General features: G+C 36.3%; 1 protein-coding gene across 50 annotated transcripts in view; it reads right to left on the reverse strand.

The window, feature by feature from the left end:
- TENM3 (teneurin transmembrane protein 3) overlaps nt 1–16,226 on the reverse strand; it is a 1,286,597-nt gene that overhangs the window by 101,509 nt on the left and 1,168,862 nt on the right. For all 50 annotated transcript variants that reach the window (XM_085578773.1, XM_085578775.1, XM_085578777.1 and 47 more), the window contains one exon: nt 15,250–15,488. In XM_085578773.1, coding sequence (XP_085434899.1) covers nt 15,250–15,488 — 239 coding nt within the window. The remainder of the gene's footprint in view (nt 1–15,249; nt 15,489–16,226) is intronic.

Genomic DNA, 16,226 nt, shown 5'->3' on the forward strand with positions numbered 1-16,226 from the left:
CCTCTTTCCCCCTCATCCTACCAATGGAGTGTGATATTCAAATATTCAGAGCTCAAATTAAAAGAGTGCATTTGTACCAACAGCAGCCTTAATGCTAACATAAAAATGCTGTCATTTGTTGTAGGCAATTGAGTAATTTTGCCATCTGTCACCAAACAGTTCACTGAAGAATTTCTGAACCATCTTAAAACTGCTTTTTCAAGCTTGGTTGATCTTGAGATCACAGAAGTCTAGTTATTTTGGTTTGTAATCAGTCTACAAAGCCTTCCTTCAATAATTAAAATAGCAACTGAGAAAACATTTCACAGCAAACACTTAAAAAAACCCATTACTAGTTTACACTGTGTAAAACATTTTGCAATAATCTTCAGGAAGAAGTTTCCCATTTGTTGTGCATGCTCCTTTCTCAAGCTAGCAATTCGGTGCTTTAAGCATTACCTTTAGAAGAAACTCTTTCTTGAGAAATACACTGTATCATCACTTCAAAACACTCTCCAGGACTTTCTTGCATCCAAAAAGAAATCAGTCCTTTATTAGTAGGTGGTGTAAGATGGATAATTCATGTAACTAAGTGACAGAACTAGAACTGTGAGGGCTGACAACTACCTGCTGCATTTGACTACATACCTGCTGCATTTGCTGCCTTGCTCAATCTCTCAAAGTTCTCTTCTGCCAAAATTATGAGAGGAACAAAAAAGAATTGTAACAGAACAGTAATTAATGCACCTGTTCTACCATTTAGCAAGAACTGGACTTGTCTGAATTTTTTCTCCTCTTCGCAATACACTTGAATGCTACAAGGATAGGACAGCTAGTTCCTAAAGGAAATAGACAGGTATTAGCATTATCCAGTATCCAGTGTAGCTTTAAACAGAAAACAAAGTTTAGATCAGATGTGAATATACACACAATTCTGGAGTGTGTGACTACCAGAATTTTTTTTCTTTGTAGAAAAGGGTAGCAATATACAGTAAAAGCAAGAGAAACTTATATATTGTTCTCATCAAAATTCAAGGTTGTCTCTATGATAACTCACCAGGATCAACCACACCTTTTTCTAAAGTACTGTAAGTGACAAATATGCTCACATGAAACACGAGGGGCATAGCAAATACCCTGTGAGCTGTGCAGGTGAAAGAATCCCAAATGCACATCATAATGACGCAGAAAGAAAACCATAAACATACAAGCAGAGGCTTTATTCACAGAAGCAATCCTGCAGTAATGGAAGAGGTAAACCTCTAAAGTACCAGTCAGAAGTGCCAGCAACTCAAGACCTTCCATTCTGAATATGGCAACTTGTTTTTTGCAGGAAAGAACTGTAAAGGTGACACAGGGTGTTTAAGAAGAACAAGAATTCACAGGTAAGAGGATTCTTTTAAGTAGAAAAAGAAACAGTTGCCTAAACTGGGAAATGGACTTGCAATGCTCCTCCAGCTTTTCTTAGAATAGCAACAGATGAAAAAGCAGAAACAAAAAAACACTGCCTGTCTCTAAAGAGCAAGCATCTCCCCAAAACCTCTGGAGATATGGCCTATGGCATATGTTCTATGAGCAGAAAGAACCCAACATTGTAGGGGAAGTTGGCAAGAGGAACTGAATGATATTGGTGACCCTCCTTCCCTTCTCCCGTGTGTTTTACAAGGTATGGAAATCAAGTCTTATTATTCCTGAAGCTGTGGTTGAAGATGAGCCCTTGCTAAGTTATTGAACTCATGTTCCAGGACTGCCATTGCTACATATTTCTGGGTGCTGATATTTTGAAACCATAATTTTAAAAATTGCTTCCTTAGAATTAATTGAAAAATCTTTAGGCACACTTGAACATAAGGAAAAGTGAACATAATTTATATTGAAAGCAATGCAAAGAAGATTATAATTTAAACTAAGCAAATTGCAATTATTGCTCAATCTTGTTGAAGGATTATCTTCTAGTTCATCTCCCTGTTGGCAATACATTTTAAAATGAAATATTTGAACACTGAAGTGGTTTTTAAAATTATCTTCCATATATTTATCTTGCAGACATAATTAGAAACTAAACCTATTTTATTCTGAAGGACCTGAAGTGGACCAGAAGATGTGCAAATGAACTGTCAGTGATTTGCATTCTTTTGCTTTTTTCTAAGATAATAGGATACCTTGGATGTTGTTGCAGATCAAATAATGAATTAAAAATAGTTAATTAAAATCTTAAATAAAGTGAATTAAAATTTACAAAGACCAGTCCTTTATTTATTACTGTTTTTCTCAAATCAATAAAACTGCTTTTGTTTCTAAATTTAAAATAACTTTAAAGTTCATGCTTTTGAGCACCTTTAAATGATTAGTCACCAGCAGCATCATATGAAAGTTGCTGAACATATACACTGAATATAAAACATTTTAGTAGAGTGCTATATGAAAAACTTAGTAATACCTATCAAGATCAATACAGTAACTAAAAAACTGGTATTTTCATTTGTATCCTGAACAGTTGAATGGGCCAATTGATTTTACTGTTTCACCTGCAAAAAAAAAAATCCAACCTGTCTTGTCTAGTCTTCATTTTCTCTTGGAACCTTTTAACAATGAATTTGCAGAACACCAAAAAATTTGCCTAAAAAATATAGCAACAAAGGTGTATCAGCTATCTACTGTGGATAAACTTACTCTCTTTGACTGCTAATCAAAGATGATTACATGGCACTTTAAAGTATTGTTGCATTTGAACTGTTAAGAAAGATGTGTGGTAGTCTTTGTGTAAATATTTTTACTATATTCACCCCAAGATGGAACCTTTATTCCTCTGAAAACTTGTATGGCTAGATGTGTCATTTCAGTTGTCAAGACAGGGACCTTTATGTAACAATGGTCTGATTCTGTCAACTCCATAATACAAGGCACATTCAAAGCTTAAGGGAGAACCCACATTTCTTACAACAAAAACAAAGCTAATTTTTCAGTAGCCTCTTATTTAAATAAGATATATCTATTATGTCTTTTTTTAGATTTTCCCATTTATTCTGACAAATAGCAAACTTCCTCCATTTTGTAATAATCTCCACTATACTTAGGCAGGCATTAGTATTATCCTGAACTTTTTCCTCAACAAAACTTTTTTTTTTTCCAGCTAATGCTGTTCAGTCTAAAAAGATGGTGAAAAATCATTACAAATACAGAAATGATGGGAAGTGCATACTGGATTGCTCAGTCATTTGAAGCAAGGGTTGTTTTGTTCACACAAAGGTAGGAAAAGCATTCTATAAATTTTGGGTTTCTGTCTAATAGTCATAATCAATGATTTTAAATATTATGGGGGAGAAGAAAATTTCCCTGATTTACACGTTTCAAGACCAGGTTTAGACTACAGGTTAATAACTTTTCTGTATTCCTTCAGAGATTATTTTATTGCTTCTCATTCTATAACTTTTTCCTTTTCTTCCATAAATTTGCTTTCTAGAAAAAAGCTGAAGCTCATGGGTTTTTTTACCTATTAAAGTTTTTTTCACAATTCCAACAGAAGTCTCCCTTTGTCCTTTAGATGACACCCCCATAGTGTTAAGAAGAGCAATGACAATGTAATGTCTCAAAATTAACTGGAAACACCTTTCTTAGGTTGATGAAGTGATCCAACCATTCAAAAGCCTTATTTATTACAGAGAAACCAACCTCCCCAAACCCAAACCCAACAACACCACCACAAACCTCTTGAGGGATATAATTAAGTGGCACTATATGATCATGCATAGCCTATTTGCATGTTGATGGCACAGAGAAATGCAGTCTGATGAAAAGATTTATGAACCAAAGGAAAAAGAAACAGGGGCCAATTAACACAATGTTCAAAGGACACACCGAGCTGGGAGTTTATACTATATAGTGAAACACTTGTGTTGCATATTTCCATCTCATGACTGGCTAAAAAAGATCAAAGCTTTTTTTATTCCATATTAAGAATGACAGAATATTACAGCAAACATGCAATAAGGATAAATGTAATAAGCTTTAATAAAAGATGATAATAAGGCTTGATAAGAACTTTTGGAATGTCACCAAATCTGAAACGTAAGATGAAAGCATCTGCATGTAGAGATTGTAGTATGTTATTTGGAACCCCACAGAGCTAAACTGTGATTAGAACTCCATATTTTTCCATAAATTAGCTTTTGTTTTGAATTTCCTGCTGAGATCATATGCAAGTTGATTGAACGTGCAAGTCAATATATAGGTTTTCTAATCCTTTGCTGTTTTTCAGGCTTCATGATATCACAATTACAGCAGTCCACTTGTAGATCAAAGGTACATGATTGAGGCCAAAAGAAAATAACCTATAACCTCTTCACAAAACTTCTTCACAGTGATTCAAACCTCTCCATGGTAATTACCACTCACCTACCTGAACAGCACAATTATGCAGATGCATAAGCCAACCACTACATGCAGATCAATTTGCAATCCCAAAGAATTTCCTCTTCAATCCATATTAAAAAACAGAATGAACATGCTGAGTTCACCTTCAAGGGGGCCAACTCTGCCTTACCTCAACAACTCCAGTGTAAACTTGAAAGCCACTAGCTATCTGCATAAGCAAATAATCTCATGCAAACCTTTGGTTCAAAACTCCAGGGTTTACAACAGCTCAGTGATTGCAGTCATCCTCTTATTCAACATCCCCACCATTCTAGGGACTGGCTAATAGATAGGGCATCCTTTATTATATCATCATTAATATGTTTTATGTGCATTGGAATAACACACCATGTTCCTCCACTAAGCTGAAATGTGTTTTTTATGAAACTATTCCTGTAAGCAAAGTTATACTGTAGGTACAGGAAAAATAATATCAACAGAAAACCACAATTTACCATATATGATTTAAAAAGGAAACTGTGACATAAAGACAAACTTACTGTTAATTGTTTGTAAAGCTAGGGAATTGCTTGCAAGTCAGTTTCTAAACCACTTTGTATTTTGTATCAATTATCTAAGCCTTGGAAAAAACAAATTAGGATTACAGTTTCACATTGATTTTTTTCCCTTTAAAGGTAAATCAACCACAACACTGCACAGTAAAATCTTACAGATGATTTTAGGAACAGCCAGTCTTAGCTCTAAAGTAATGGTCACTTATAAAATTGATAGAGAAAACCAATTACTACTTTTAATGTGTGAAAAGACATTAGATCAGTAAAAAGACTGTGTTTTAAAATTGTTCTCCAATTTTGGCTACAGCTGAATTGAAATAACAGTAAGGATTGCATCTTTCCTTTTTAAATGTGGATACCTCAATTTCATTACCTCTACTTTACTAAGAGGAGGCAGGAAAGAAGGTGCTGGAGAAATAATTAAAACCCTGGGAAATAATTTGAAAACATAAGTAATTTTTACTTAGCAGTGTGAAAAGATTTTGAGTGAGTCAAATGAGGACCCACTGTCTGGCAAAATTGCCTCAATAAAAAGGATTGTGAGACTTGGCATTTCAAAGATGAAAGAGAAGGTAAAACAAGAGATAAGCTTGGAGATTCCACAAAAAAGATAAATTTAAAGATAGATTTATTGTACCCAGTTACTGTGTTAAACCTCAGGAAATCAGTGGTTAGTGGTAGGTTGACTCTATGCAGCTGGATATTGTTTTAGTTTTCAACAAGTATTATTGAAACAAAAATACTACTCTTCCTGTACCATAAGGGTAACTTGGAAGTATTTTTAAACAAAAAAACCTACAGGAAAAATTCCTATTTCTATACTTAGAGGTTTCTGGAATTAAGTAATTTTCCAAATAACTGATATACATTTATATACCTGCCCCCCCTCCCCCCAGCATTACTGATTCTGTGGAACTAGAAAAAGACACGCATTCGTGTGATCCTATTTTACCAAATATTGTCAAAACCACTCTGGTTTTATTTGTTTTATTATTGAGGAAAAATAAGCTTCTGAAATGCCAGTGACCATGTCATTGACACAGTTGTAGCACATATCTTTTTCCTGGATCATGAAACTACAAATGCTGCTAAAGGTGACAATTCCTAAGAGACAGTGAGCTTGGAGTATTTTTTTGTGAATGGAGTTGTCTGAAATGGCATCAATTTCCTGTCTACTTCAGAGGACATCTAACTTTCATCCATAATGAATCCCTGCATATATTTACACCCATATAAAACCCATGTGTTCTTGTGATCTCAGCCATAAATGTAGTATCAAATGGTATTGCTTGAAGCAAGGTTGGACACACGTACTCGACCTTTTCATTCTATAGTGCTTGTGTATGAAGAGGTTTACCAAAATCTCATCTAAGTCAGACAGTTTTAACAACATGACTTTTTAAAAAGCATTCAAAAAGAGAACAAGCAGCTCTCTTCAAAGAAAAAACAAAGAAAATATTGCAGTTTTCAGAAAAGATGCAATTTATACACAAAACAACCTGCTTTAATACATGTATTGTAATTCAAATATCAAAGCAGACAGTATATATCTTAAGAGGGGGCTTCTTTCTTCACAGGCATGAGACAGAAATTAATTGAAACTACCAGCAAAGAAGAGATTAATCCAATGTCCACAACAAATCAAGTAAAAGCTTGCTCTCAACCAAAAACCAGTGCATTTCAACTGAATATCTCATTAGTTTGAAAAATTGCTAATATTTGAGAGTCTGACAGAAGACTCTCTGAGTCTTCTAACAGGAGTGCAGGACACACATCTCTACAAAACTTGCTTGCAAGAGATTTCAGTTTTCCTGAAAGCAGTGTCCAGATTTTGAGAAAACATCACCCTGCTTCACAATATGATGTTGGGACTTACAGGCAATAACATGTCATCATCATGTCATCTTGCAGATTATTACTACACCTCTTATGTTGCTGGAATTACTGAGTTTCAATTTTCTCCAGTGGGCAAAAGTGCAAGGGTGACAGGACTATTGCCAAAAAGCTTGTAATAAATCTTAATTAGAATACAAGCCTTTGGAGCAGAGGTGTGCCTTGACAGATTAACTTTTTTAATCCCTTGAAATCTTGTCAAGTCTCTTTTAACCTCCTGATTGTCAATTACATGTTCCTACATCCTTTCATGTGAAGATTATCTTTCTCAATGAACGTTTTATTCTCGGTGCCACGAACAATAATAGTAAGTGACATCCACAACACCAACCAAGTACGAATTCCCTGCACTCCTGAAACAGTAATATTATGCTTTGCACTTGATCTGGAACACAGCAATGAGATCTTTGCTTTAAAAACATCAGCCAAAGACATTACCCACAACAATATTCTTGCAAGAGGCAAGAAAGTATATTTCATACTGATCCTTCAAGACAGATGTTCAACATGTTTAGATTTTGTACTATTTCAAAAAAGATGTTAAAAACACTTTCAGCTCAATAAGGCTTTACCACACAATAACTTCATTTTTGGATTAGTCACACTATCTATGTCTCCCAGTCTTGAAAGAAAGAATGTGGTGAACATAAGAAATTACATTATTATTTACAAAACACTTCCACTCTAAGGAAGCCCAGTAAGCTCATCACCAATGCTGTAAACATCATATGAAACTCATGCAGTTATCTAAAATTCATAGCTTTGGGATACCTAAAGAAAAATAATTTGCTCAGATGTTAGACAGAGCTGAAAACCTCTGTAATGCACAAAGTCATGGAAGTACTAGCAGTAATATTAAGCCTCATTTTAAAGCAAAAAAACAGTGTGGAAATTCACATTTGTATCTGAATACTGCCCTTTACCAAGCACATGTCAGGAGTGAGTGAAAAGAGCTGTCTGAACCGTTATTAGTAAGGCAAGGGCTACATTCATCAATTATCTGGCTTTTGTGATTCTATTTTTAAAGAGGTTAAGTACCGAAGTGGAAGCTGGAGGTTAGTACTTCAGACTTCAGGGACTATTCTAAGGTCCATTCAGGAGTTAAAATACTTTAGAAAATTCAGGAGGTGGTTTTCTAGCTGCTAAATCATTGTGCTGGGTATCTGACCTCACACTGAAGGTCCAGTTGAAGCAGGAGAGAGCAACATGTGGCACTGATGTCTAAAACAACAGGCATGCAGATTTTGTCAGGCACAGAGCAGAGCCACATGTGCTGGGAAGGCAGAGCCCTACACATGGCCCTGTCATCAGAGGCAGCCAGCTTCTGGCTGCCCCTGACACTTGCAGCTAAGACAGATCTAGAAACATCCACTCTGGACAGAAGAGAAACATCACTATGTACCTAATCCAAAGATTCTTAATTTGACAGGCCGCCACTTCCAAATCCTACCGAGCTCTAATTTTGAACAAAAGATGACAAGGAACATTGCTGCTGCCTCCAAATGCACCAGAGACACATGAAACCTTCCCTAAAATCCCTATGCATTGCTAAAATGAGTAGTCAGTCTACACTTTGGAGCAAGTGATGTACTTTCTACAGTGCTGGAGACACTGGCTGTCTTCACAAATCCAGATACAGGCATACAGTGAGCAAGAACATATGAACAACAATGTGGTTCTGCTAAGTGGTGCAATCAGACAATGCTAAAGAGCTGTGCTTATATCTATATCTGGCACACTTTCTCAGAAAGGTTTACATAAAAAAGTTTCCCTGATGTAGATTTTTACATGGTAGCTTGAATATATTGTGACACGTAGATTCGGTAAACTGTAAAATCTCAGAGTGCTTCCTTCTGATGAGGAAAGTAGGTCAAAAGAAAAACAATTTTTTTTTTTTTTAAAAAGAAATCAGATATATAAATGTATTAGTTTACCTCATGGCTTTATTTTGTTGGAAAAACAAATTGGCTGAGAGCATAAACCTAGCTAACTATAAAAATTTGCCACATATCTGTAGACACCTCAGTGAAGCTCCAGACATAGCTAAGGTCCCAGCAAAACTGAGTGAAGCAGACAGAAATGGGAAGAGAAGGAAGAAAGCCAAAAGTTCTTGATGAAACTCTCAGTGACAATATCATTACAATACTCAAAATGAGATGTATGTCAAAAAGAAAAACAGTTTCTATAAACGCATAATGAAAGGTAACGTGATTCATGGCAATTAAACCATATTCTCCCTCATGCCTGTTCATTACAATACCTATGCTGGGTATTGCAATAAAAAATCCATTTAAATGGCGTTATTAATTAAGTTGTTTTCTTCATTCCTGACAGTAACTGAGCTTTACAAACAGCAGAATAATGTTAACTTGGCATTGCAATCAAAAAGAAATATTATATTGTTCTTTATTGATAAAGTAAAATAGATTCTTAGGCATATTTAGTTATTGCTTTAGTCACAAAATTCAGTTCTGTAATTGCCATGGCTGTAAATCAATTAGTTATGGAGAGTGAGTCTGCCTTATTATGACTTCTGCCACTGAACCTAACAGGAAGGGCAGCTGGTCCTCCACAATCTGGGAAGATCTGTGAATGCCAGCACCTGTCACACTAAATACTGACTAATACAGGACAACCACCGACATCAAACTCAGAAATAGCACTGAAGACATAGGAAGTTAGTTTCAGTCTACAGAAACAGACAATTAAATAATTTTTAACAATTACTTCAAACTCACCTCAGACAGTCACACACTATCTTTCACACTTCACATCCTTCTGATGCATCAGTCTCCTCTAATAATGAAACTTGATTGCTTCCTGGACACTTCCTTCTTCTCTTTCTACCTAAAAACCTCTTAAGTTGCTCTGTTCTTATTCTCAGGAAGTTTTTGAGATAACTCTGAAGACAGTTGTCCATTATTTGAAATACATTGGCACATAATGTTCAGCTTATTTTTAATATTTTGGGATCATGATAAAACAGTAACATTTTTAGACAGACAAAAAGCACAAGTGCTTATTATAATAATTGCAAAATAAGCACAATGCAGCTATTTTTATACAGTATAGAAAATATTAATTATCTGTAATTATCAAACATGGCTTTCTAGTCTGGTATCTTTTCCATTCACATTTCATTTGAAATTCTATCATGACCGTATGGTTATCTGCGTTGTAGCAGAACCCAAGTTTTTCTTCTGTTTCCCACAGAATAAAGTACCAACTAAAATACATGTTTTCCCATATTTCATCTGTTAAATCTAAATATTAGCTTTCTTTTCTGTCCAAACTGAATTTGCTTCAGTAGAAAAAAAATACTGATAGATAAAGAAAGAGGTGAAATAATGAAGGTGATAGTGACAAAAATAATCATGTGGCCTTTTAAATGAAATAAAATTACCTTTTATTTGTTTGTTTGGTTTTTTTTGGTTTTCTTTTCTTCCTGCAGAAGAGATGCCCTTCTGTTATCACCAACATAGGAATACTTGCTTTATGACAACGAATAGCTGACTGGTGTATATTCTTGTTATGATCACTGACTGCTGAGATAAGGCTAACAAAATGATCAATCCCAAGTTACACAAAGAGTGAAGTGCTCAATGACTTGAAAGTATGACAGGTTGCTGTGAAGCAGTCAGGACAGGAAAGGCCTGACTAAATAGCTCAGATCCTACTGTGCATTCAAATTATGTTTTATGTTCATGGAAACTTATTTAGCAGACATACAACAAAACTCATGACAGATGCTTGCAATTTTTCAGTGTACAGCTCTTCATGCTTAGTGAATCTGGTATTGTGCAATTCCAGTACTGACTGAGGAACTGAACTGCTCCCCTCTTTACTTCCATGTACAGTGAAAATGGCAGTAATTTCTTGTATTGATTTAGACAATGTCAACACAGTGCTATTGGCAATGGAGAATCAATTGCTAGAGCAATTCCTGGGGAAGAAAGAGGGGTTCTGAGGTCCCCAAATTCTCATTACTTTCATCCATTAATTGCTGAATCCACACTACAGCAGAAATAATTAGTACAGTACAAATCAGTTTGTTAAAACAGCTGGTCAGAGTCTGTGATATGCAGCAACATATTGGAAACAACTCCTTCTGACTAGTTAGTTCTCTATAATTGCACAGTGGATTTTTCTGTTAGGAAAAAATCACATTCAAGAACAACTAAGCTCCTTTGCTTAGTAAAACCCAAATGGGCATGGAAAATCCCAAAATGTGGAATTGAAGGATGATGGTTATTAATGAAACTTTGACTTGGTGCTCATTTTTGACCTAGAAGGTGCTCTTCAGAACTTTCCTTTTATTCATTCATTCACTGCAAGTGATGGATGCTGAAGGAGGCAGTAAGGCATGGGGAAACAAAGGACTAAGTTCAGTGTTGTCTCCACACTGTAAAACTGAACTCTATTTCTAGCTTCACATGGACTCTGTATCAAGTTGGTTAAAACTGTTAATGTCTATATAGAAAGAGGTCAAACAAAGGCAACTTCATTCTTCTTACTCTTTAATGGTTTATATTTAATACTGCTCTTCTTAGTCTTCCAAACAAGGAAAAGGATTTGAAAATCTTCATGTTGGAAAAAAAAGGTTGCTTTTTATCCTTGGTTGCAAATCTAATTACAAACATAAATTAAGAAAATGAGCAGCTTAAAGAAATTCCAGTGTAAACTTGATCTGAAAATAAGGCAGCATAAATTCTTTACTCCCCATTTTGTAATCCATTATTTCAGGGAGCTTTTCCTTGAATTCTTGACTTTAAACTAGAGCTATCTTTAATTCCTGTCTTTTATATGTTGCTACACTATCTTTTGGTTCAGCACTTGCGTGTTTCTGCTGCTTTACTTCTTTCTCGACCATTTAACAGTAGATAAAGTCTCTAAGCAAAGGACCAACAATTTCAACAACTTCCTTCTATTTTCTCTTAGCAGGTCTAATTCATAGGAATAGTAAGTTTAAATATTTTGTACATTGCAGAATGGTTGAGAAAGGCCACGAGGGCTAGAAATGCGAGAATGCATGGGAAGACTTTCCTTTAGATTGAAATAACATTTTCAATTCCTTGTGATCCCCAAAACTGCATTGACTTCAGAGTGGAGTGTTTGCTCTGGTCTCTACCCATGCTGACACTTTCTGCTCTCACCTCATCTTTGCAGACTTTGTAAACGTAGGAGTCTTTCCTGTCAGAGTGATGGAAGAAGTGCAAGACATACCAGACTCTTGATGCAGCTCCTTCCTCTGGCTGGGCTAATTGACAGAGCAGTAATTGACTGAGCAGTTTTGCAAAGGCAGACATGAAGTCTAGCAAACTGTCTCTTCTGCCTTATGTCGCCTGAGCAGAGGCAGGAAGATCTCAAGTCACTTTCTCTACCCCATACTCACTGTAACTAAAATAAGCCTGGGCAAGACATGTTCATCTCTGCAATTCTGAGAAGGGCTGGGTCACACCACCACTTACTGGAAGAACGGTCTATTAGACCTTCAGTCTGCAGCTGCCACAGTCACACAATGGACATCAGCCACACCTTATCAACATGCACTGGCATATTTTGCTGCAATTGTGCTGCAAACCAGGTGATTTCCCAGCTCTTGACAGTGATACTTCATATTGAATTCATTCTTTCATGCAAACGCTACAAGGTGGCATTTTCACACTTGTGGCAATATATCTCTGTGAAGTTCAAAACATGTCTCAAACTGGCTATACAAATGTGACATGCCACTTCAGCTGCTGTAAACTTCAGCAGAGATTCCAGACCACTGTATTGGAAGCATATCACAGTGTGCTAGGGGTCACACAACACTGCAATCCTTCCCTTCTTTTTATGTTATAACCAATTTCCTACTCAGTCATTTCCCTTTCACACCTACGTTATGAAACATGTCTCCTCTGAAGACAGACTAAAAGGAAGTAGAGTTGTTTAGAGAAGGCTCTGGGGAGACATTACAGCAGCCTTCTATTATCTAAAAGGGACCTGAAAGAGACCTGGAGAGGGAATTCTTACAAAGCTGGGAGAAAGAGGAATGGCTTTAACTGAAACGGGACAGGTTTAGATTAGATATTAGGAATAAATTCTTTGCTGTGAGGTGGTCAGTCAATGCAAGAGGCTGCCCAGAGAAGCTGTGGATGCCCCATTCCTGAATGTATTCAAGGTCAGGTTGGTTGTCACTTTGAGCAACGTGATCTAGCACAAAGTGTCCCTGTCCATGGCAGGGGGTTTGGAATGAAATGATCTTAAATATCTGTTCCAACCCAAACCATTCTATGAAATGGTCAACTAAGGTGAAGGAGTGTTTCCATCTTACATTAATGATTTCTACTGATTTATACTTGGATGGCCTATTAAACGGGGAATATTTCTGATATTACATCTGCAGAGATGGGAAAACCACATCTATGAATGAGTGCAATCCATTCGTGATTTTATGGACGCAAAGTTCTCTGGAGAGCATCTCTGAGTGCTGAATTTTACATTTAGATTGCTGAGTTAGCTGAAATATGTGTAATATCACCAGTAGGCATTGAGCTCCCTATTGACTGTGGGCAGAGGAAGGCTGTTGTGCATTATTTCAGCTAGGATGTGAGCTGGCATGCACCCACGAAATGAAATGTTGTACAGCTATCTTTTCTTTACAGGGTATGTGAATAAATGATGTGTGGAGCTTTCAGCTCTCGCTCACTAGAAAGCTCAGTTCTTTTTCCCGAATACAGGAATAGAGGCACATTAGACATGCTTATATTTCTTAATGTGCCTGCGGGAGAAATAATCCGGTACAGCTCTCTGCCCGTGCCCTCAGATTCATAAGTAATCTGGCTCTTTGGGGCTAGCAAAGTGTAGAGCTCAGCTCACAATCAGGTCTCCAGTGTTTTACTATATGTATGGCTGTTTTTCCCGGCTTCTGACAGTGATACTTCATGCTGAATTCTTTTTTGCATATTTATGCATTTATTTAGTAGCAGATGTTTACTTCTGATGATTTATGAGGCAATATTACAGAGTCTGAGCACAATTAATGTGTTTTATAAGTGGGATTATTTAAATCCTACTTAAAAAAAGATTTCATGCCAAAACTTAACTCTAAACCACACCTTTAAACTCCTTTCTACATTCACACAAAATAACCACAAATCCAATGACTGAAGGAAGCTGAAGAGCAGTGGCAAGCCCTGCATTTGTGTATATGTCTCTTACTCTGGGGCTGGCAGGTGAGGTGGAAAGGGTGCTCAAGGGGCTCAGCTTTGCTGGGTCAGAGGGGAATTTCTCCAGCTACTTAGCAACCCAGTTTCTTGCATTGTTCACAGGAGATTCAACTCAGTAAGAACTACTTCAAAGGCTCTATAGAGCTTATGCTGTGTCTTGCATTGAAATGCAACAAGGCTGTTTGAACAACTACAATGAAGATTTAAGGATCTTAAGGCCTTCTAGGCTCTATTACAAATTAACACTGATTTTAAAAAGAGGGAAGGAAAGAGAGATTGACTCTCTTCTTTCTATTTTCTTTCCTCCACTCCTCAAGACCCTAAACTTGTGTCCAACCAGTAACAAAAACCAGACTATTATACTTATATTTCCATAACCATGGTGATCTAAACTTCTAATTAACAAGTCAGTTAAAAGGAAGTCTTTGAAGACAATTTATGGTCCCAAGAGATGAAAAAATCTGTAATCTGGATGAAGATGCAAAGAAAGTTAGGAGTGCAAAATGATCCTTTTATGTTCCCTTATTAAAGTCAAGGACATTTTCTCATAGCTCCTATTAACTGCCTAAAACTCAAATTACATTATATTTATAGTGAACATTTATGAAAATAATTAAGGAGATGAAGAAATGAAGGAAATCTGAAATAAAATTTGGAAAACGGAATTTAAGAAACAAATAGAGATAAGTGACAATAATTTAAAAAATCAACCCACAAGAGAAGAAGAAGTCTACATCTTCAATTCATGTTGTCTTTTGGACAATTATTTTCCTTGTTTTGCAACCAAACATCTGTATTAGACTTTTGCTCCAGCTCTATACACAAACATATATGGACATAATGATGAAATAGGTGACAGCATTCCTAAAGATTTGATTAGCAACATTTCAGTAAAATGAGAGGAAAAGAGTTCCAAAGATATGCTGAAAGTTATAATTCACATCAAGGAATTTTTACAGCCTATATTTTACTCATACTTTTATAAGAACTTGACCCCACATAATTTAATTGTAGTTTAAATACTTCTTTGAAGTTAATTCACTGACCATCGAGTCACAGAATGCTTCCAAAATGTTAAAATTTTCTTATTTCTCTAAACAATTGTGGCTTTTCACTAAATCCTTGTGGCTTTTACTGTTACCAAAGACTTGGCTAGTTAAAGGTCAGTATATTACAGTCCAAGTACAATCCATCAGACACCACTGTTCACAGTGACACTTACAAAAAATGGGACTCACCTATAAAGTAGGACAGCAGTATTGCCAGCAGCACTGAGACTCCTACAGCACAGAGTGCAGTACATTTCCAGCTACAGTACTTTGAAGACTTCTTGAATTTAAAAGCACTTCTGGATAGAGTGTTCCTAGGTAGTGGCCGAGTAGGAGGGGAATAAACAGAGCCGGATGCCATTGTGTACCCTGGCGTTGCAGTACTGAACAGCGGTGTGGTCCCTGTTCCTGTTTTGAATAGGAAATGCCTGTGAAAGAAAAAGCATATGGTAAAGTATAAAAGTAAATCAAGCTGGAGCACAGGCAAACTCTTTTGTTTGACGTTGCCTATTTTTCAAACAGCTAACAACATCCAATCTACAAAGGGTCATAGAAGCAGTAACATGTTGTGAAACTCACATGCAAAAAGACACTCTCCCTTTAAGTAAAGACCAAAGCCCCCCTAACATAAATAATACACTGGTATCCAGACAGGAAACAGAACTTCCCAAAATACAGTATAGCAGGGAGGAAGTCTCTCATAGTTTATCCAACAAGTAGGGACAGGTTTTCTACTGCTGTTTATTTGTGTTGGCTTCTGCAACAGACTACAGGGAACTCCATTAAAAAGTCAATAATGAGCAATATGACTGCAGTCCACACTACTTATCACAGCTTTCCCAAGTTAAGTACAAAGAAATCAGCAATTTTGCAGTTACAGACTTTTGGCAACTTCTTCAAAAACAGTCAGTTAAAAATTTCTTTTGGGTCTGTCCTAGTACTTAGTTCACTAATTCACATCTACTTGCACATATTCCTAACATAAAAAGATCTGATTATGAATACAGCTCAGGAGAAGTAGTCTAAAGAAATATATTTACTAAGTGTTCAAGAAGACAACAGATATGAAAAGTAAAGTCAAAGGTAAGCACACTGTGAGTTACCAGTTTATTTTTTCAATTAAAGTCTCCAAAGGAAATATTACTCTACCATATTCTATATGGTAG

The sequence above is a fragment of the Lonchura striata genome, chromosome 4 (genome assembly GCF_050655825.1).
Source record: "Lonchura striata isolate lonStrDom1 chromosome 4, ASM5065582v1, whole genome shotgun sequence".
NCBI classification, from domain to species: domain Eukaryota; kingdom Metazoa; phylum Chordata; class Aves; order Passeriformes; family Estrildidae; genus Lonchura; species Lonchura striata.